Here is a 23246-nt window from a genome sequence, read left to right as displayed (position 1 = left end):
AGGGTGGAGGCTTCTGGTCCATGGGGACAATATGATGAAAATGCTTTCATCTGAGCTTTCTCAGTTCTTGAGCTTTCCCTGTGGCTTACATCTTACCCTGCAGACCACTTCTGAGGGCAAATGAGCTACTTTACAGTATGGTGGGAGAAAACACTACATTGTTTCAGAAGGCCTTAGTTTATTTTCAGCACTTTAATGACCAAGAATAGTTGTTGCTAAACCATAGATACCTCATTTATGAACTAAAACAAGTAAAATATTCACAAGTATCACAGTTCTGTGGAAAGTCATGCATAAAAAAACATGGGGACCATTTAATTTTTAAAGATTTATACAGGCGAATTTAAATTTACTTCTAAAATATTATTCTCAGTTACACATATTAAGGTTTAAATGGTCTTGTGGGGAGAGAATGCTGGGCCTCTTGAGAGTTCGAATAGCAAGTTCTTTTCATGATTGGTGTCATGAATCGCAGTGTAATTCATAGGGGAACTTGGGCTTCTAGAGTCTGTATCCAGGGCTCTCCGTGCCTGGGGATGGTGATAAGACTGGGATAAGAGTGTAGTAATAGGGGTGTGTACTGAGCATTCGATGAACCCAAATCTGAGAGAAGGGTGGAAGGAGGAAGTGATTACAAAAAACACTGATGTCTGCGGTGGTTTGGTAGCTGGAATGTAATTGGCCCCCATAAGCTCACAGTGAGTGGCACTCTTAGAAGGTGTGGCTTGTTGGAGTGGGTATGGTCTTGCTAAAGGAAGTATGTCACTGGTGGAGTGGGTTTTGAGGTTTCCTATGCTCAGGATATCACTCAGTGTCTTAACTGACTTCTTTTTTTTTTTTTTCTGCAAGGTGTAGACTTCTCCAGTATCATGTCTGCCTGCATGCAATCATGTCCTGCCATGATGATAATGGACTAAACCTCTGAAACTGTAAGCCACCCCCTCAATTAAATGTTTCCCCTGAGAAGGGGAAAGGGACAAGATCTCTAGAGCAAATTGGGAGCATGGGGGCAGGGGAGAGGGAGTTAGGAGAAAGAGAAGGGGAGAAGAGGAGGGGAGAGGAGGGCATGAGGGAGCAGGAAGATTGAGTCAGGGAAAGGATAGAGAATGGGAAGAAAAGAGATACCATAATAGAGAGAGCCATTATAGGTTTAAAGATAAATCTGGCATTAGGGAAATGTCCAGAGATCTACAAGGGTAACTCCAACTAACAAGCTAAGCAATAATGGAGAGGCTACCTTAAATCCCCTTCCCTGATAATGAGATTGATGACCACCTTATATGCCATCCTAGAGCCTTCATCCAGTAGCTGATGGAAGCAGAAGCAGACACCCACAGCTAATCACTGGGCTGAACTCCTGGAATCCAGTTGCAGACAGGGAACAGTGATGAAACCCACAGAAACTGCTGACCTGAATAAGAGGGAGCTCATGCACCCCAGTCTGATACCTGGGAAACCAGCATAGGATAGACCCAGACCCCCCTGAACACGGCTGTCAGTTAGGAGGCCTGGGAAGTCTATGGGACCTCTGGTACTGGATCAGTATTTATCCCTAGCATATGAATGGACTTTGGGAGCCCATCCCACATAGAGGAATATTCTCTCAGCCTAGACACATGGGGGAGGGCCCAGGCCCTGCTCCAAATGATATGATAGACTTTGAAGATGCTCCATGCTCACCCTCCCTGGGGAGCAAAAAGGGTATGAGATGGAGGTTGGGAGGGGGCAGAGGGGAAGGGGAGAGTGCAGGAACTGGGATTGACATGTAAAACAAGCTTGTTCAAATTTAAATAAAAATATTTAAATAAAAATAAAAAAAAAAGAGAGAGTTGCCATGGTCATAGTGTCTCTTCACAGCAATAGAAATCCTATCTAAGACAGTGTCATACTGTGATCATTTAGGGAATGAGCTTTAGAAGTCACAATTTTCATTAAACAAATGATAAAGATAAAAGAGATTAGATAGATATTAGAGAGAAATATTAAAGAGAAGTGTCTAATTTCTAGCCTTCAGTTGATATTAGGATGCTGTAGGATAGGTAGTGGGATAAGAATTCAGGAAAGAAAGACAAAGCCCAAGTTGATTTAGTGTTTTTACTTAATTTCTCAACTTTAACATTCTCTCTAATAATAATGATGATGATGATAGTTAAGTGCTGTTACAAGGATTAAATGAAATAAAGCATCTAAAAAGCTTAGTGCTCTGATTGGTTCGGAGACTAATTCTATTAAGATAGTTAATATGAATAAAGAGTGAGCAACATCTCTCTGTCTCTGTCTCTCTGTCTCTGTCTCCGTCTCTCCCTCTCTCTCTCTCTCTGTGTTGTGTTTGGGCACAAGTGTCTGTGTGCAGGCATGTGGAGTGCAGACATCAACGCTGGTGTTATTCCTTAAGTATTCTCCACCTTGAAATTTTGAGACAGGGTCTCAAGGGGCCAGAGACTAGTATCTGCCTTTCCATGTAGACTCAGCCTTAGGCTTACAAGTGCACACAGCCACATACAAATAGTCTTTCTAAAAGGTGGTTTCTGGGGATCAAACTCAGGTCTTCATATATCTTACCAACAGACGCATCTCCTCTATCTTTATGTTTCTCAAAGAGACAATGCTTCATTGAGACATCATTATTTTTGACTCCACAAACATTTCATTGCATAGAATTTAAAATATATATTCTCAAAATTCTATCAAAATAAAAGAGAAAAATCAGATGGGACATTATTTGGATTTGGTTTGCATAGAATCTGAGCTTCTAAATCTCTATATAGGGATATACTCAAATATTCCCTTTTAAATATAAGCACTAGCAGCATAGGATCTTGGCTGCTTTTCACCTAGACACTCAGCACAATGTCCAGCCCACAGGCACAGAGCAATAAAGACGCAAGAAGTGTATGTGGGACTGATGAATTCCAAATCTGACAGAAGCATGGAGGGAGCAAGTGAACTTAGATAGAACATTGGTGTCTGCGGTAGTTTGGTAGTATGAGTGTAATTGGCCTCCAAAAGCTCATAGCGAGTAGCACTCTTAGGAGGTGTGGCTTTGTTGGATATGACCTTGTTAGAGGAACTCTATCACTAAAAGAATACACACATAGCCAGACAGTGATGGTGTATGCCTTTAATCTCAATAATTGGGAGGCAGAAACAGGTCGATCTATGTGAATTCTAGGTCAGCCTGGTCTACAGAGTGAGTACCAGGACAAACTCCAAAACTACACAGAGAAATCCTGTTCAAAGGAAAAAGGAACACACACATTCCTGTCCTCATACAAAACATTTCTCTAATGGCTGCTTATCTTTAACTTAAAAATTACATATAATTCTTTTAAAAATAATTAGAATATTATAGTCCACATAATAAATCATGGTGATAACATGGAATAATTTTTAAAATGATCATTTTACTCTATTATAATAAAGGTCAAAGGTCTTTGTAGAAAAGGATCTGAGAGTTTTGTGAGAGAAAGAGACTAATAACCCAATATATAACCAATACTAAGTCAATATATGGGTTTCCAACACCCTCTAATAGCCACTCTTGTTTAAGACCTGGAAATATTCTTAGACTACTTTTTGCATCTTCCGGAAGATGCAAATGTTGTTAAACAAGTTCCCTGTATTTGCAGTAAGTCGGAGCCATCTTTCGCTCAGTGGACAATGAGGAGGAGAGGAGTGCCTTACGTCTAGGCCAAGATTAATGAAAGTGACTGAATTACTTGCGTTTCTTACTTCCACTCACCCCAATTTTCTGGGCTTATATTTCGGATGGCAGAGCTACCAGCATAGCAGCTTTGCCCAGCCTCCATCAGAGTACATAAGCCTAACTCAGGGTTTTAACTCCCAAGGCCTTGGTATACTTTAAAAATTTTGGGAAGTGCCCATCAATTACCCTGCCTAGTATTCAAGTACACAACTTTAAGTTTTGATATATTTTGAGCAAGAATGGACTTCAAAGAATGACTCTTGTATATCCAAGATAACCAAGTTATATCTTTTTGGATTTCATAATTAACTAGAAATTGACTCAAGTGCCATTGAGAACACAATGTATGTTAAGCATCGACTCAAGTCACTACAAGTGGATACAAGCTGAATCACAGGTACACATATAATTATTGTCCTAGCTACTTTCTGTAGCTGTGATAAAATATCCCAACCAAATAAACTGAAGGGAGAAAGGGCTTACTTTGACTCACATTTCAAGGTACAAGGCCTGGGAAGTCAAGATGGTATGAGTAACAACTCACATTGCATCTTTGTGCTCGCCTCTTATTTATTTATTTATTTCAAGATAGGGTTTCTTTGTGTACTCTTGGCTGTCCTGGAACTAGCTCTGTAGATCAGGCTTGCCCCAAACTCACAGAGATTCACTTGCCTCTGCCTTGTAAGTGCTAGAATTAAGGGCTGGCAAAGGACCACGTATAGGGCTGTGAAGATAGGCAGTTTGCAGGTAGCATGGAAGAAGAGTTGAGGGTCTTAAAATAAAAATGAAACAATTTTCAGAAATATTTCTAATTCCTACCTTTGTTCAGGGCTAGGGTATTTTTTTTCCCCTAGCATCAGTTCCTTGAAAACTTCCATAGATTGTGTTCATTTTTAAAAAAACCACATTTAGTCAGATTGTATATATTTCTGGATCTGTTTAAGAGAAGTTTTGTCCTTTGGCTAAGACCTCCCAAGCTTTATGAAAACATCTATTTATCCTGGGACAACAGGAGATTTTCAGCCTGTTACAGCTTTTACTTGCGCTGCCAAAAGGGAAAAAACAGAAGTTTTCAATAGTCTTTTGACGGGACCTTCTCAGGTCCCTAGGGCAGAGGGCTTACGCAAACTCACATTTGGATCTTAGGCTCTCACTCGCCGGCCGCAGCTCTCTTTTCACAGTATGTACAAAAGCGCAGCTTCTCTATGAAGGCAGTCAACTAAAATGCTCCATCTTCCTCAATACCTACCGAATGCTAAGGAGTCACCTTCTATTGTACATTGCTAGTTTGTCCTACTCAGCACTGTGTCCTACATGGAATTTTGTGTGGTAAGTGATGTGATGACTGTCCATTTTTCCTGATCAGGCAAGATTTCCTCCTTGTGTCAGTGAACTGGTTTGCCTCTAAGAATGTCACATTGCCACTATAGCAGCTGAATGGTTGGGCTCAGCTTTAAGTCTGTCATTGTTCAAAAGGGTTCTGTGAAAAGATGACATATAGCCCTTGGTTAGAGTTGACCAAAGCTTTGCTTTAGTTCATTTGATTAATTACAGTGAAGATTTTGCTTCCATATTATAAAATTTTGAATTTTAAAAATCTGAAACCTATCAGAGAGTGATATATTTAAGCTAGTGCTCTGATGTCCCTAACCCCTTTGCAGAGGAAATCAGCCAGGCCACGGTGGACATTCTTATCTCCTTTTCTAATAGGATGAATGGAATTATCCTTCCTCTTACATTTTGACTTAAAACATATTAAAGATTGTATCTGGGTACTTGGACAAGAATCAAAGAAAAAAAGTTCTTCAATCCCGAGAAGCCACTATTATGAAAATAAGGGGAAAAGGAAACAGTGATTTTGTTTTTAATAAAAAAGAGAATTAGGCTCAACTGATCTCAGGTTTCAAATGACCTTCCTGACCCTACTAAGTAGGGTAAGGACACAAAACAACAACAGCAAAGAATTCACTAGTAATACATAGAATAGAAACCCATTTAAGTGAGTAAGAAACTATATTTTAATTTCAAGGATGCTACATTATTAAAATTATGAATTTGAAATATATTAAACTAAAGAATTCCCCTAGTCTTGCAGATCAGTTATAAATATTAATAGTATTTGAACAGATTCTTTTCAGATTCTGATGTTTAATATTCATTAATATTATGCAGGCAATTCAACATCCTGCAGGGTACATGTGAATCACCCTAATTATCTAAGTGAGAACATATATGACACCTATAAAGGGATTCACCATTAAAAAAACAGATCTGCACAGGATCTCAGAGAGTAAATCAAAGTCTTCTCCACTCACTTAATAACAAGAAAGTCATGAGTAAATAAGGTAAAGACTCAGTTGAATTGGGTCAAAAATGTTTAAAGTAGCAAAAAGATGGACTAGTGATTCTGGGCAGTTAAAAATACTAAGTGACACAAAGCTTTTATGAAACTCAGAGAAGTGCTTTTGTGTGGAGAGACTCTGTAGTGAGATTTGGCACTTGCTCTTGAAATAGTCTTAATCTTTGGAGTCAGTTTGCATCAGATAGTGTCCTTTTCTCTTTAAAAGCTAAAGTCTTGCTGAAAAGGGATCTGAACTTCCATAAACAGCACGAACCCTGTGGTGACATATTGTTTACAACTTATTAAAGCCACTGAAGATCAGAGAAGCAAAGCAGCCAAGCCAGTAGATCTTACTTCTACCCAGCTGAAACGGCCATCCTTTCTCTACAAATCCTCAGAGGCAAAAGCTCTGAGTTTGTGTCACTTCTTCCTTATATTGCTTTCTCTGCCAAGCCATGTCACTCCTGTCTCCACCTCCCTAGGGCTGGGATTGTGTGCGCTGTTTCTTTTATGACTGGATCAAGTTTGTGTAGTCAGTGTGGGCTTGGACTAACAGAGATCAGTCTACCTCTTAATCCTGGGTCCTGGGATTAAAGGTTTGTGCCACCATCGCCAAGTTTCTGTAGCTAACTAGTATGGCTGCTTTACTCTTTTGACTCATTCTCACAATGACTATGCTTATATAAATGATAGAATAATAGCATAACTACATTGTTTGTGACAGCAATTACTTTGAACATTTCTGGTGGTGTACCAGGGGGCTTGTATATACTCTTTTATTCAACCCTCATAATATTTTAGAGAGACAACACACATTTAATACAGAACTATGAAACTCAGGAAACAGGGTTACAGAGCTGTTAGTTAAGTCACATGAAGATGTTGGCATTGAACTGATTTTACTCTTCAGAGTAAGTGCTGAATTACAAGTTAAAGGTAGGATTGTATGTTGCAAAGACCATTGTATTTTGCTGAGTAACACTGGTACTTGACCACCTACGAGTTAGACAATAAAGAGTTCATCACCTACCAACTGGATTAAACATGAACTCATTTGTGAAAGATTATTATCCATAGTGGTTTGAGTGAAAATGTACCCCTAGGCTCATATATTTGAATGCTTACCCATTTGGTGAACTGCTGGGTAAGGATTAGGTGTGTGGCCTTCTTGGAGGAGGTGTGTCATCGGGGTGTGCTTTGAGGATTCAAAAAAACCATTCCAGGCCTAGTGTCTGTTTCTATCTCTGTCTCTGTCTCTTTCTCCTCTCCCCACTGCCTGAGGATCAGGATGTAAAGCTCTCAACTACTGCTCAGCACCATGAGTGTCTGTCTCTCCCACCATGATCTTCATGGACTAACACTAAAACTGTAAGGAAGCCCTCAATTAAATGCTTTCTTTTATAAGATTTGCCTCAGTGGTGGTGTCTCTTCCTATCAGGGGAACAGTCACTAAGATACAATCCAGGATAACATTTTAATATTATTTTGATATTCCAATGGAAAACCACTAAAGTAAAGCAGAGAAATGTCAATCTTATCGAGTTTATCACATGTTTTCTAAGTTAATCATCTCAGCCGGAGCAGAGTCGTTTTTCAACTAAGTATTAAAAAGAAATATCTTTCACAAAGAGAAAAGCAGGATTCTTTGAAGTGTAACTTTGGAAATTAAAATCTACGTTAAAGGGTACCATTGGAATCACATGTGTATTCCCCAGGGACCTTGAGAAAATGCTTACTGAGGATATGTCTCTAAGAAAAAGATTCAATAAAACTTCCAGATCTCACTGGTAATACCTCATAGTCCAGTAGTGCCAGGATTCTAATCTCTAAATAGTCTTGTCCCTAAAAGGAAGCTTCTATTCACTACTGCCAGAGATTCATAAGTATTCTTCAGTGGCCTTCAGATCTAGCAATTCAACGGATAATTCATTCATTTCTGTAGTTTAAGGGTAACAGTAGTAGGCCCCTTGTTCACCTTAGGGATAAACAATTCAGTGCCCAGCCATTTCTTTTCCTGGACAGATAAGTGGATGGCTAATGCTAAGTTACACATTCTCAAGTATTATTTCAGGGCCAGGGAAAGTCTCTTCAGACCTGCATATGAGATATGGCTGTCTCAGAAAATATTTGCTAAGCACTGGCTACTCAACCCTATGGTGATAATGTATACCTCTTATTTTCAATATTGATTAAGGTATGAAGGACCAGTGAATACTTAGCATGTATGATGAGTGATGTCTCATATTTGCACTGAAGAACAGAACTTCTAATATTGGTGAGAGCAGCAGGCTCTTAGTCCATGAGACATTTGGATTGAGCTGAGGAAAAATTCTTGACAGTAAGGGAAGTGATGAAATTATTTTCTGAAGGGCATCTAGGTAAAGGAATGATCTCCTATGTTCTAGATAGTGTTGTCATGGTCACAGATAAAAATGAACCACAATGAAGGCTTGCCAAGCTTTCATCCAGCGCAAGCGCTGTTATTTCCCAGGACCTGAGGCTCACAAGCTGTCTGAGCTTTACAGAGTTTTACAATACAGTTCTCAACTTGCAAAGGTTTTGAGATGCCTCCAGAATGATGAAAACCAGGCACTTGTCTGGGAAGCTGAGCAGCACACATTATTTCAAGTCCTGGCTTACAGATCGCAGTGCTGACAGCCTCATTTCAGAGTGCAATAAGGACCTAACTTAAAGATCTTTCAAAACAGCCTAGTCTTACAGACACAGCCTTCATTCAGTTTCTCTCTCCTAACAGCTGACGCAGTTGCAGGTATTACGGAAACATTGATTAGAGCTTTCTGTATTAGATTCCACAGGATCAATTCTATCTTAATTCAAAGTATGATATGAGAGTTGCCATATTAATTCAGCTGACTGTGAAGGAGACCACTTGAGCATTAAGTGCCTGGCCTTTAACTTATTACACCAGCTCTCCTCCCAGCAAAAAGAAGCAATGATATGAATCAATTGCTCAGATTAGGATCATCTCGAGACAGAATAAAGTTATGGGAAGGTTGCTGAGTAACTTATACAACAAACAACTTAAAACGTAAATGCCTTAGGCTCGTCCTCTGTTTTCTCACCTAAAGGAATGACTTTGTATGTGATGACAAAACTTCTATGTATTCTTTTAAAAAGCCATAATGTTTACATTTTATAGATCTTTACATGGCTTTCCACCTATTAGAAGTCTCAGTGAACCAAAACAAATGGTGACTTTTACCCTCAGAACCTTCCATTTGATCACTTCACAAAACTATACTGGGAACTTTGAGATCATCAGCTCTTTGTTCAGTGACTGGCACAAAGAAAGGATTCAAAAGTTATTAGTGCATATTTGTTCATTGAATAATTTGAAAATGGAAAACATGTAAGTAAAAAGTCTTGGACTTTAACCTATATGAAAGAAACTGTCACTCTGTGTGTGTGTGTGTGTGTGTGTGTGTGTGTGTGTGCGCGCGCGCACGCGCGCCACAGGATAGACACAGACCACAAACACAAACACAGACATACACACACATCCTAGTAATAAACTTCATATTTTAGACTATTTTTGATGTATACATTTAGTTGCCTTAGCTGGTACTCTTTTTCCAACCCTGGCACCAATTATTACACTGAAACAAATTGTTGGGCAAGTGGGTGGACAAGTGTTATTTTAGATGCAATCTCCTGTTGAGTGCAGATTGACAAGACAATCAGAGGCTAAAGGGGGTCTGTTGTTTGGTCTGACTTTGTATGCAAATGTTCTCCTTACAAAATACGCTTATTTCATTCTCTAATGAAAGACAGTTTTTGTTTTGAAATGTGGGAAATATATACAATGAGACTATTTTATAACTTGTATGTATTACTTTAAATACTAATGTTGATATATGTATATATACAACATGCATTTTATATAAGTGCTTGCATATGTTATATATGAGAATGTATATAGATATTTTTACATACTCAAATATATGACTTTTTCTTGTTAAGTCATTACTCCAAGTTTTGATATTATCAGCCATATATATATATGTGTGTGTGTGTGTGTGTGTGTGTGTGTATATGTAAACACACACACATGTATATACACATATACTTGTATATATATCATGTGATATTCTACAGCATAACAATAATAATGTCTATTTGCAATTAGTGTTTGACTTTTCTTCATTGACATGTCTTACATAATTTATATGGAAGCATTAGTTTTTTTATTTTGTTTTTGTTTTTTTGTTGTTTTTTGATTTTCGAGACAGGGTTTCTCTGTATTGCTTTGGAGCCTGTCCTGGCACTCACTCTGTAGACCAGGCTGGCCTCGAACTCACAGAGATCTACCTGCCTCTGCTTTCCGAGTTCTGGGATTAAAGGCATGTGTCACTAACACCTAGCTGGAAGCATCATTTTTATAACTGAACTTAAAACCTCCTATTTCTATAATACAGCTTTGCAAGTTGTTACTGACTATTATTTTAGCATGGTTGCTATTTATTCTGAGAATTCAGATGTTAATGCATAAACCTCAACTAGAAACATGATTATGCTTCTTCCCCTTTCTTCTTTCATATCTTTTTCCTTTCTTTTATCTTTTTGCGTTCTATTTATAAAAATTCTAACCTCTCTAGACTGTTGTCAGATAATCTTTTAATACATTGTGAAAATGTGTCTTTGCCAAGGCATCTCTAACAGGATTAATACAGAGCTGACTGGTCAATTGCTAGGCAGGAGAGAATAGGCAGGACTTTCAGAAAGACAGAGGAACTGCAAAAAATTTGCGGCACTCGAGAGATACCAGCGACACTCAGGAAGTCGGACATACATTATGGAGAAAAGATAAAGATCCACCTGGCAGAACATAGATGATGAATAAAAACAGGCTAATTTAAGTTTATAAGAACTAGTTGGGAACAAGTATAAGATAAAGGCCTAGCTTTCATAATTAAGAATAAGTCTCCATGTCATTATTTGGGGACTACAATAGACTCCATTTTCTGCAGATTAAAGTGATCCCACACTATTCTCAAAGATATCATTTTATGCTGTCATATCAGACTGTCTACTTACTTGGAATAACCAAGAATAAACTATTAGCTGATCACAAGGTGACTGGATTTAAGGCCTTGGATCTATCACGATTATTTACTGTTGTTTATAATATACTCCTATCTTCCATGATGTAAAAAATTGATGAAAAAATCCATGAAAAATATTTCTAAATATTTGGGGAAATACTCTCTAAAGGCATTAGTATTATGTAAGCATTTGTTATTAAATTATCCTAAGAATAAAATTCTTGCAATGATAATTTCCATGTGTTAGAGGTAAGTTTTTCAAATTTGTTTATCTTCTTTTTAAATGAGTTGCATGGGTATCTTTGATCAGATATTGAAAACTATTCAAGTATGTCCATTGGTCATCATGTTTCTAGAGTTGCAAGTTGCATTAATAGCTTTAGATTTTTACCTACTGACTCACACTCTAACTGTTGGCACTTGAAATTGGGTGTGGTACACCTTGGAGCTTCCTTCCTCTCCCTAAAGGGAAAGTTGGTACTGGCCGTGACCTTCTGCACTTACTGACTGTTTCTGACATTTGACAAATGAATATGCCATGATTGACATTTCTTTATCTTCTGTCTCTGGAGCCTTATTAACAGATTTCATTTTGTTCTCAATATTGGAAAGTATTGTGTATCTTATTTATATTTACATTGCTCTACCCTGATAGAACACAAATATTCCCTCTATTATTTGTGTCTGTGTTATGGTACTAGTTCTTCATTTAAGAAAATCCACAAAAGGCATGGGGTAGGGCTTGAGAACCACCACCACCACCATATCTCTTATTCACCTAGGTACATTCATGGGATTACATTACACAGGCATTTATATCATGTTAAGTCATCTTGATACACTTAGTACTCTGGACCCTGATAGCAAAAATGAAACAGCTTAAGTGAAGGTGGTTAAATTTAATGCTAAGAAAAGTTATTACTATAGGCTTTATGCAAATTAATGCATATACAAGAGAAGATCAATTTCCATACAGTTGACAAAGAAAGTAGGTATTTCTTGGCAGCTTGAAACACTACCACAATAAGCATAAAACAAAACATGATTTCTAACTTATTTGGCTCCTTAGTCTTAAAATTGTGTAGTTGCTGATATTAAAAGAAATTTAAATATTTATTATCACAAAAATTGACAATTGCGAGAGATTCTTGATGTTATATTTGCTTTTTTCAGATCCATTCAGTTTTATAAATTGTTACTTTGGTGCTGTGTGGGTGCTTTCACACACCCTCTCACTTCATTTGTAAGAAAACTTAATCTTTTCAGAGATGATTCTTTCTTTCTGTCGTGTGTGACTTTCCCAGTAGAAAACATACCTCTATCCTATACATGCAATACAGTTATTAATCTAATCTCACTCAAGTAAACATAAATCTATTCAAATGGTGAAAAACAGTTGAATCAATCAATGTCTTAGGTTTCTATTGCTCTGTAGAGACACCATGACCATGTCAACTTGTAAATGAAAACATTTAATTGTGTTGGCTTATAGTTTAGATATTTAGTCCATTATCTTCATGGCAGGGGGCATGTAAGCAGTCATGGTGCTGGAAAAGTAACTGAGAGTTCTACTTCTTGATCCACAAGCAACAGGAAGTGAACTGTGTTAACTGAGTGTAGCTTGAGCATAGGAGACCTTAAAGTCCACCCCCACAATGACACATTTCTTCCAACAAGGCCTCAACTACTCCAATAAGGTCACACTTTCTAAAAGTGCCACTGCCTTCGGGGGCCTTTTTCTTTTAAACCACCACAATCAAGTTACTGATTTTTGCCATTCTCAAAAGTATCATGTAGTTTTATGGGTCTTCAAAGGAAAATCTGAATATGTGTGATTCTTTTCTTTTAATGATAAATTTAGAACTTTACCTCCTACATTAGATGTAACTCTGCTTGATGATGATGGGAAGTACTGAGGGCTACACAGCCATCAGCATGCCTTCTTTTTTTCTCTATAACAATACCTTATCTTATTCATGTAGTGACCTTTCTCATGGATAATGGGATTGAGATAACAGCTCCAGAAATATATTTGATTTAGGCATATGATACTCTCCACACCTCAGATTTATGATACTCTAATCTGCCTCACAACTGGCTGGTTTGGAATTGGTCCAGGTGAAATTCTGGTTTGCTATGCAAATGTGAGAATGGGAATATTAAAGAAGTGTTGAACAGAGTCTCTGGAAGGAGCAAAGTCCATGGTGATTCTTCCTAAGTGTGCTGCTATGCTTCTAATGTGCAAGGCCCTAGCTTTGAGCCCTGGGACATGGAAATAAAAAGAATAGATTTGAGACCTTAAGGAGACAGTGTAGTTTACATAAATGGAGTTTGTTCAGTTTTGGGGCCTGAGAACGCCATGGTCCAGTTATCAGTTAATTTGCTTCCTAGTGAGGGCTTGCTTCCTCATTTGAAGGTGCCTGTTATCTTGCTATATCTCTGCTGTAGATTTTTCCTGGGTATATGGAAGTAGCAATAGAGATAAGGGAAGTTTTTCTGTTTTGCTCTCTTAAGACCATTATCCTATTGGGCAAGGATGCCACCCTTAGGACTCCATGCAATCATTTTTACCTGAACTGAATCTCCAAATATAATCTCATTGGGATTAGGGCTTTGTGATGGTTAATATTGACTGTCAATTTCATTGGAATGAGAATTGACTAGAAGATTAGTGTAGAACACCTGTGGATGTGTCTATGAGGATGTTTCTGGAGATGAATTAATTACTGACAGGCAGAGACAAAAGGCTGGAGGGCCAGGAGAAGTAAAAGAGAAAGGACGAAGTCAGCCAATGCATCTTGCTCTTATGAGGTGGATAATTTTACTCTGTCACACACTCTCTTTAAGAACTATCATTCAAAGTATCAGGTATCAGTATGGCATCTTCACACATATTTTGTTTTTCTTGATTTCCTGTCCCTTCTAGTTCCTTTCCCATCTCATTTTTCACTTGTACCATTCTGTCCCTGATAATTTCCCTTTCATGTCTTATATGTTGTATGATTCTTTCCTTGTCTCCCTTCTGTGTGTGTGTGTGTGTGTGTGTGTGTGTGTGTGTGTGTGTGATGGTTCCCTTTTCATTTTCATGTCCTGTCGCCACAATCACTCCTACATAAATGTATGCATATAAAAATATAAAATTTGGAATATAGGCTGGGTATGGTGACATAGCCTTTAATTTGAGCACTTAGGAAGGTGAGGCAGGCAGATATCTATGGAGTTCCATGTTAGCCTGGTCTACAAGGAGAATTTTAGGACATACAGGGTTTTATACTTAGACTCTGTCTCAACACACACACACACACACACACACACACACACACACACACACACACACATGCACACACACATATACCAGTTAGGACTGGCACATAAGAGAGAACATATACTGTGATGTTCTGCCTCACTACAAGCCCAGACTAACATCTTAAAAGCCACTAGCCAGAGTCAAGCTTTCCTCCTTTTAATTTGATCTCTTAGGTATCTGTTAACAGTGATAAAAAATACCGAGCAGCATAGGTTTCACTCTATGAATTTTTTCTTACTTTATCATGTGCTAGGGTTGGACCTACATCTTTGTATATAGTATATAAATGTTCTACTACTGAGACAAACCATGTCTCTAACAGATCAATCTAGGAAAAACATCCTTTGTCCATAGTAGATCATACAAATGGTCTTATGCTGCTTTAACATTTTTTTTTTGGCACATACAGCTGAATATATATCTTGAATGATATCTTATCTTATGTAGTAACACACAAAAGATAAATGTCTAATTCATGGTGTATAACTTGAGAAGATTGGGGATTATTTTTCTTTTCTCAGAACAAACAGGTGCTGAGTTGAAATTGGTACATTTCACAGCTAATGTCTATTGCTGTTACAGGGAATTTCATAGCTGCTGATCATATATAGATGTGGTATTATGTTAACATAAGCAGCACGGCCCTTGGGGAGTTTTAGGTTATAAAAGAAACATTATTTTTAAGATTGTGTGCTCTCACATAGAAAGCACACTCCAGCTGAGGCCTATCATAAACTTTTGGCAAGCCAAGAGACACTAGTTGGTGATTTTATCAGGCAAGACTTCCAACTAATGGGCCGACAAAAGCATTGCTGCACAGTGAAGTGCTGTTACAAACTCAACCATGCTTCCTTTTGTGAGTTTCGTCCTGTTAGATCATTACAGTTTATTTAGGAAAAGCATTACCTTAGACATTACCAGAATCCTATGGATATACATACATACACTTTTCTTTTCTGAAATCAGTTACCTTTTTTTTTTTTATCCAATCTTCCTACCTTCCTTCCTCCTTTCTTCCCTTCCTTCCTCCTTCTTCCCTCCCTCCCTCCCCCTTCCCTCCCTTCTTTCTTCCCATCTATCTCTGTGTGTTTTCCCTGTCTTACTCGCAGCTCTGGCTGGCCCAGAACTTGCTATGGAGACCAGGTAGGCCTGAAACTCTCAGAGATATGTCTGCCTATGCCTCTACAACACATGATCGTGCAAATAAAATTGAAGTTTTAGAATTATTTTTAACCAAAGGGTAAAATGTAGCGTTTACTGTATCTTAGGAAGGTTCTCATGAAACATTTTCTGGGCACTTTAGATATATTGCATGTAAACCAATTTTACTTCATTTAAAGAAGATGAAATGTATGTAGACATCAAAATATTATAGATGTGATGGCTTTCGTAGCATGATAAAACTTATCCTTAATCTAGCTGGGGAAGTGGAAGGTTAGCAATTACCAAATTAAAAAAGCCTAAACCAAACCAAATAACCCAATGGAATCTCACCAAGAAACAATGACAGAAACATTTGCATACACACAGATCCAAATTAAAGCAATAGAACCCAGACCATTTTGCAATCTTAAACCTTCTGACACTATTTTTATGAACTCAGTAAAGCAAACCACATGGTGAAATATCTTCTGAAAAACCTTCCTAGTTTCACTGTGTATTTCATGACTGAGCAAATGTGACATTAAGTTTTATCCCCTGTGGCTTGGAGTTAAACACTTTCTCTGTTCAGAATGGCAACACTCAATTAAACAACATTTTTTTTTTCTCAACCTACACCCACCACAGTTTCTGTGTTTAAGGAAAATAAGGGAAGTACTGACCTATATTGCGTTTCTTATTATCAATGGAGATGAAGCGTATGCAGGGATTACTGGTGATGTATTGGCCAGCCCAAGGGACATCAATCTTCATGCCTGCTTCATAAAAGAGGCCCAGAGCATAGCGAGAGGAGTAGCTCACAGATGCCAGTTGCTGCCTTTGGCATTCAGTAATTACTGTGGAAGAAAAAAACAAAATAAACTAAAAAATATCATCTTTCCCTCTAGTCATCAAATCCAAAGCTCCTTTAAACAAAACCCCAAATCTCTCCAGCAGTCCCTTCTTACTCACCATGAATTCTGTAAGGTAATGCAAATTTTTCTTTGTTCTGTTTTTTTTTTCTTTCAGAGTGTTAGTACTAACGCCGGCACAACTGCATTTAGTAAGATGAAGGTTCAAGTTCATTAGACTACCAGTCGAGTCTCTCAAAAATCTGGTGCTCAGTTGCTGCTCTAACTTCATATCCTATTTGCTGGCCAAGGACTGTCTGGCATCATTATAGAGTTTACATATTTGCCACTTAACTCTGAGTTGAATGTTTTTGCTAATTATTATCACAACATCTCACACAATTATAACTGTAATATTGTAAGGTTGAATACTATTTCCATGTTATGTGTGAGGAAGCTGATTCTTTACTTCCTATGGCCCCTTCAATATATCTACACAGTTTAATTTTCTGTTTGGTCACCTCCCCATTATTGCACTGTAGTAGTTTCCTAGGCAGATGACCATACCCTAGTCATCAGTGTGATAGGACACTTCCCTGATACACATCTTCAGGAGAGCCAAATAAGGACTAGGGAAGACAGGGTACCAAATACTTGGAACTATCTCCTGCACTGAGAAATAGCCTGATCTAGAAGAGAAGACTCCAAGGATCCCTGGTTACAACTTGGAGAAGTAGCTTCAGCAGTGCAAAGAGGTGGAGAGAGTATTCAATAAATTATTTAAACACAGAAATAATCTCACACATTAGTAAAAACTACAAATAGTTTCAGAGCAATAGTTGACATACATTTTTAGAGCTATGATGCTGAATTTCACTAGAGTCTTCATGCTACATATTTTTAAATATTCTTATTTTACATCTCCGGAAAGCTGCAATTTGGAGATGATTAATCATGCTGACTGGCCACAATGAAACTAGAATTCTCATTTTTAGACAAGGACATATCTTTATAAACTCAACCTGTTCTTGCTGACCATAGTTTCAGAATAAACTCTGACACTGATTTCTTCTCAGACATTAATGATATACTTAAAAGAAAAAGCTTATCATTTCCTCCAGACATCATTTTCTGTCTTATTAAAAGTTTTACCTACTTAATAAACAAATGTTCATCTGGCACTGGCTACATCATATTCAGAGAATGAGGGGCCTTTTATTAATTTAATTCACTTTTCAAGCTATGGCTTGATATCAGGTTATGATTTTGCTTTCTGAAAGAGAGGAGATGAGAGCCATAGATTCCAGAAATTAAGAGCTTTTTCCTAAGTTCCCCATTTGTGGAATTAAAAACACAACCAAACAATCTTTCAATTGAGAAAATCTGAAAACAAAGCAATCAACCAAACAAAATTTTGAGCTGCTGAGTACCTAGAAAGGCCTGAAACATTTTAAAACTAAAACTAAAGGGTCAAGAAGGTCGACAGCCAAATTGGATCTCACCTCCATCATATTTGTACTTGTAGCTAAATTTTAAACAAGCTGTCCAGTGGCAAATCCTCTTGGGTAGCCTTTTGAAAAGGTAATTGGTATCTATAGAGAAAAAGCAACTAACCATAAACACCCATGTCTGATGGGGCATAGGAGGTAAGACTTCTGACTGAAACAATCCAATTTTCAACAGACTCACTTATCAAAAATGTCATCTTTAGGATGTCAAGTTTTTGGTGTTTGAAATACAGGTCAGACCTAAAAATCTGTCTCATTTTATTTGAAAAAAAAATCTTCTTATGCTGAAGGAACTAACCTTAAAGGATCACAAATATGTATGTATACACATATATGTATATATGTATTAGAAAGTAAAATAATAATGTATTAAGTATCATGGTGTATAAAAAGATATAAGAGGATAAAACATAGTACATGTGAATTTGAGACTATCTGAAACTACATAGTGAGTTCCAGGACAGTCAGGGCTAAATAGTGGGGTCCTATCTCAAAGAAACAACAACAACAACAACAAAAAGACAAATGATCCCAAAGCAAGGCTCAAAGGAAAGTGCGTAATTTCTGTATATTCAACTTTTACTTGAATGGCACCAGCTGCCATTTTCATTTAATTGTGAGTCAATGGGATTATATAATTTCTACAGTTGTGCAATGTGCATTTGCATATTATATAACCTTCAAATAATCTATTATTTTATATATTTATGCATATAGATTTTAAGAGAAATTTTATGATTATGATCAGAGTCAAAAAGTTAACAGCTAGAGTGAAGAGAAGAGTCCATTACTTAGGGATCTGTCCCTATTGTATGACTTCTTCATGTGTGTCTTTCTGCACATTTGTGCACAGGCAGGGTTGATAGGAAAGGAGTGGAGGAAAGGCCAAGAACAAAAGACATTAAGGAATTTAATGTTTTTAGTTTCCTACCGTGACTCATTCATACAGTTTTGTACTCTATAAAAGAAGGCTGGTAATACGTTTCTTTCTGTTTTCTTTTTTGGTGACAAAATATTCATCCAACATCACTGCCTGCCCTGTTCCAGGTTCTTAGATTAATGTGAGAAGTTTAAAGCAGGTATAAAATGTAGATACTCCCATTTAGATTTCATGTTATTGGTAGAGAGACAAATTCTAAAATGCAGAACTGCCAGAAAAATGAAGCAGGTTAAGGGGACAATCTACAGGTGAGGACAATATGTCTGATGTATTTCAGCTATTAAAGATATGTATCCTTAGAGCATTCTACTCTTATTGACATTGGAAGCTACTATTGATTTACCAGTTAAAGACACATGACCTGGTTTCTGTTTAAATAAATCTAATTTCGGGTAAAGGAGAAGACAATAGACATGTAAAAATAAAATTAGTCTAACTGAATTTGATATAACATTAGAGAAAGCCAGAAGTAGTTTCATTTTAGATAAAATATCTATATGTACACATGTAAGATTTATTATATATGCATGTATGTCCATCCATATAAATGTTTGTGTGTGCATACTGAAGAAACAATTATGAGCATCCAACTGAAATGGAGTAGGCCTAGCATCGTCATCTGGGGTTGTCTGTCTTTTTCTTATATTGCGTATCAATTCTTTATACATTTTGGATGTGACTCTTAGAAGAGGAATGCAAAAGCATTCTCCTCAGAGGCTTACTCTGTACTCTTTCAACAGTATGACTTTATGTAAAGATTTTTAAAAAGTTTATCATTTTTAATAACATTTTTACATATCTGTTTAAAAATCTTTACCTAGAATCCTATTTCAAGGTCCTGAAAAAAACTCTCTCTGTATATTTTTTTCCTGAAAGAATGGATATTACTATATGTCTGATAGGGTTAAGTCTAGCTGATAAGTCTGATATGTTAAGTCTGACTTGGGAAGTTGGTGCAATGATAAGAGATCAGTTGAAGAATACAGAGAATGCTACTGCATTTTCTATGCCCCAATGAAATGAATAGGTATTATTGAAAATTACAACATAAAATTAAGAACTAGATTATAAGTAACCTGAGTCAAGAACTACATTTCACACGCTTTGCATGACTAGTTCTATGACTCATTCTTATATGGCATTTACAACTGTTAATAAAGACATCCTCGTGTTAGATTTGGTAAGTTCATAAGAATAGAAAATGAGAAAAAATTCACTATGTTGTTAGTACCCAGAGAAACAGCAATTAATGGTTTGATAAATTTTTTCCTTTTGTCTTCCTGGCTTCTCTCAAAGGGGAACATGTTAGACACACAGTGTTTGCAGACTATAAGCTTTTGTTTGCTATATGACAGATGGTCTCCATGTGAATGTAACTTTGAATGGCAGAATGGATGTTGTTCCTTAATGTTGGGTCTTGTTTCTTTCTTCTGTTATCATAGCCATTATAAACATTTTTATGTATAGATCTTTATCTATGTGTCTAATTATATGCCTCAGACTTGAAGTGGAATAAATGTTAATTTTTAGAAAGCTATGGCAATTTATAGTTTCTATTAATGGTACAGGAAACAACCATTTTATTATGCCCTTGGTTATTTTTAATTTTTTCTAATATGAAAGGAAATAGACATTTTATTTTGGCTTTAATATATTAAGACTGAACATCTCTCACATACCTTACCTAGTAGCAAATAGGTACTTTCAGCTTTGGGAACTTTTAACATCACTTTTCTAAGTGACCTATTGCATTTTTCATGTTATTAATGTGAGTTTTAATAATAGGTAATGTAGAGATTTTTGCTCATTGTATGTTATATAACTCTGTTTAGGTCTTATTTGTTTCTTAGTAGGATACAATGTTACAATATTTGTGCAGATATCAAAGTGTTTCTCCTTTACTCCTTCTATTTAAATAGTTAGAAATCAGAAATGTGTCACAGTCAAATTCACTGTCAGTGTTGATCTGTAGCCAGGGCCACTGACCCTCTAGAACCTGAATTCCCTCCAGCTCTGGTTTCTGGAAACCTTTGGCCAGTTAGAAACATAGGAGGGCATGGCAGTGTAAAATGAGACATTGACTATGAATAAATTGTTATTCTTCCTATTTGGTGTGCTTTGTCAGTACTGGCATTGCTGACCCTTCCACAGCTAAATCCCTTTCAGTTGGCTTTTCTCTCCTCTTTCCAATTCTCTTGGGACACTGGTCACCTATCTTTTTCGCACTCATTTAAGCCTACTGGTGGTAATGGTGCCCTACCATTATTAGTCCCTGGATGCTATAACTTCCTTTACTGGTTGCTTTAATAGTAACTGGCCTTGCAGAAAATCACTGTAATAAGATGTATTAAAAGAGAATGTCCTTCTTACTGGGACCTTAAATAAAATTGTATTAAGTATATGTTTTTCTAGTTTTCCCTTGGAAAGTACCCAAGCAAAGTCAGAAAACAGTATACTCTTGTGAATGGTAGAAATTAACATCTTAAGGTCAAATCATGGGCCCTGTAGTAGGCTGAGTGAAAGTATTTTGTAGTTTATGAAGTTTGCACGATTTTGTATGGAATTGGTTCCACTTTCACTATAGTCATCTTCACCTGGCATTGACATTTTGGGTATGATAATGAATGCATGTTGATAAGAAAGCCCCTATCCTCATTATTACTGTGTGTCCATTCCCAATGCTGTAGTTAATGGTAACAATGTTCATGCCAACATTTGCTCAGAGCCTCAGTTTTCTACCACAGTTCGTTGCTTGAAGCTAATTACAGGGCACTGCTAAATTTTTCTGATTTGCCACCATATGGAAGGGACTGTAGCTCACAGACACTAGAAGTCAGGAGGACCATTTGTATTGCAACTGATCGAGGGAAACTGCTCTTGAGTTACTTACTGTTTATACTTTTATTCCGAATTCAAGAACATCAAGAAATTTTATGCACTGTACTGGCTCAGCTCCTAAGATCAGGCTATTCAGCCATGTGGATACACAAAAGATAATCGTATCTTGCTCAGGATAGCTGGCCTTTCTGTACTTAAAATGGATGTAGGGCTCGAAAAGAACCAAAAGGCTAAGTTTCCATAAATAGTTCCCACAGGAAGCCAGCACAGGGCTTGACAATCTACCACTCAGGAGTCATTCCTTCTGTGTAAAACCACCCCAGAAGCAGTCCCCTTCACTTCGCCTGGGATAAATTGAGTGTGCACTTGGACTCCATAGGCAGAGCCATTATTAAGCTGGAAGCACAGTTTCAGAAGTACTTTTGGCAAGCAATAAATCTAGAGTTTATTGATGACAGACTTCAGCAGTTATAGCTATGTAGGAGTTCCCTGGGGAAATATTTCTTTTATCCTGAGAGGCATCTCTGGAGCCAGAAAAATCTGGGTTTGAGTTTTGGTTCTGACATCTGTATGACCTTAGTCGAATTACTTAATCTCTCCAAGCATCTGTTTTCTTGTAAAATGAGAATAATAATAGCACCCGCCCTAAAGGGCTGTTTAAAAAAATGAAATTAGATAATAGAAAGTACTTAACATGATACCTAGTGTGTAAAAAGAGCATTGCAAAAACACAATGGATTTTTAATAGGCTTTTGGGGTGTCTCTGAATATAGTTTTTATGTTTGTGTGTAATTATGTACACACACACACACACACATACATACATACACGTATCACATTAACAATATCTTCTGACTAGTAAAGGACACTTTGCATCTCAGAGCAGAAGATAAAGACAGAATGAGTGACACTCATTTGATCATCAAGCATGCCAAAGGTTTGGTGGGGGTGGGTAATATTTTTGAAAAACTAATGTAAATTGTGGATTTTAAGAAAGAAATCTGCTTTAGAAGGCTGAATATTTAGGTATTTGTCTTTGGAACTGAATAAAAATGTATTTTGGATAATTTTTCTACCACCTAGGGTAGCTTCAAATTAGTGATCCTCCTGCCTTGGCTTCCTAAAGTACAGAAGTTTAGGTGTGTAGCACCAAACTTGGCTACATTTCTTTTTTTTATTTTTACTTTTATTTTATATATCGATCCCAGTTTCCCCTCCCTTCCTCCCTCTCTCCCTTTTTCCCTCTCTTCCACCCTCTCATGTTCCCTGATCACCCTTCCCTCCCACCCACCCCCACTCCACATGTAGGGTGATGCTCTCCAGGAGGGGTCATCTAAATCTGTTAAGTCATTTGGAGTAGGGACTAGGACTTCTCTCCTGTCTCTAGGTTAAGAGAATATCCCTCCATGGGGATTGTGCCCCCAAAGTCTTTTTGTGCACCAGGAATATATCCTGGTTCCACTGTTTGAGGTCTCTTAAACTGCTCAGGTCTTCTAGCTGAGACCCATATTCAGGGGGTCTGAGTCAGTCCCATGCTGGATTTCCAGTTATC

General features: G+C 37.3%; 1 protein-coding gene across 1 annotated transcript in view; it reads right to left on the bottom strand.

Annotated features, from left to right (window-relative positions):
* Positions 1-23246, bottom strand: part of Rnls (renalase, FAD dependent amine oxidase) — a 252975-nt gene that overhangs the window by 37165 nt on the left and 192564 nt on the right. The window contains exon 5 of the mRNA XM_051199847.1: positions 16241-16414. Coding sequence (XP_051055804.1) covers positions 16241-16414 — 174 coding nt within the window. The remainder of the gene's footprint in view (positions 1-16240; positions 16415-23246) is intronic.

The sequence above is a fragment of the Phodopus roborovskii genome, unplaced genomic scaffold (assembly GCF_943737965.1).
Source record: "Phodopus roborovskii unplaced genomic scaffold, PHOROB, whole genome shotgun sequence".
NCBI classification, from domain to species: Eukaryota; Metazoa; Chordata; class Mammalia; order Rodentia; family Cricetidae; genus Phodopus; species Phodopus roborovskii.
The sequence above is the reverse complement of the archived record's forward strand: the minus strand, read 5'-3'. Positions and strand labels throughout refer to the sequence as shown.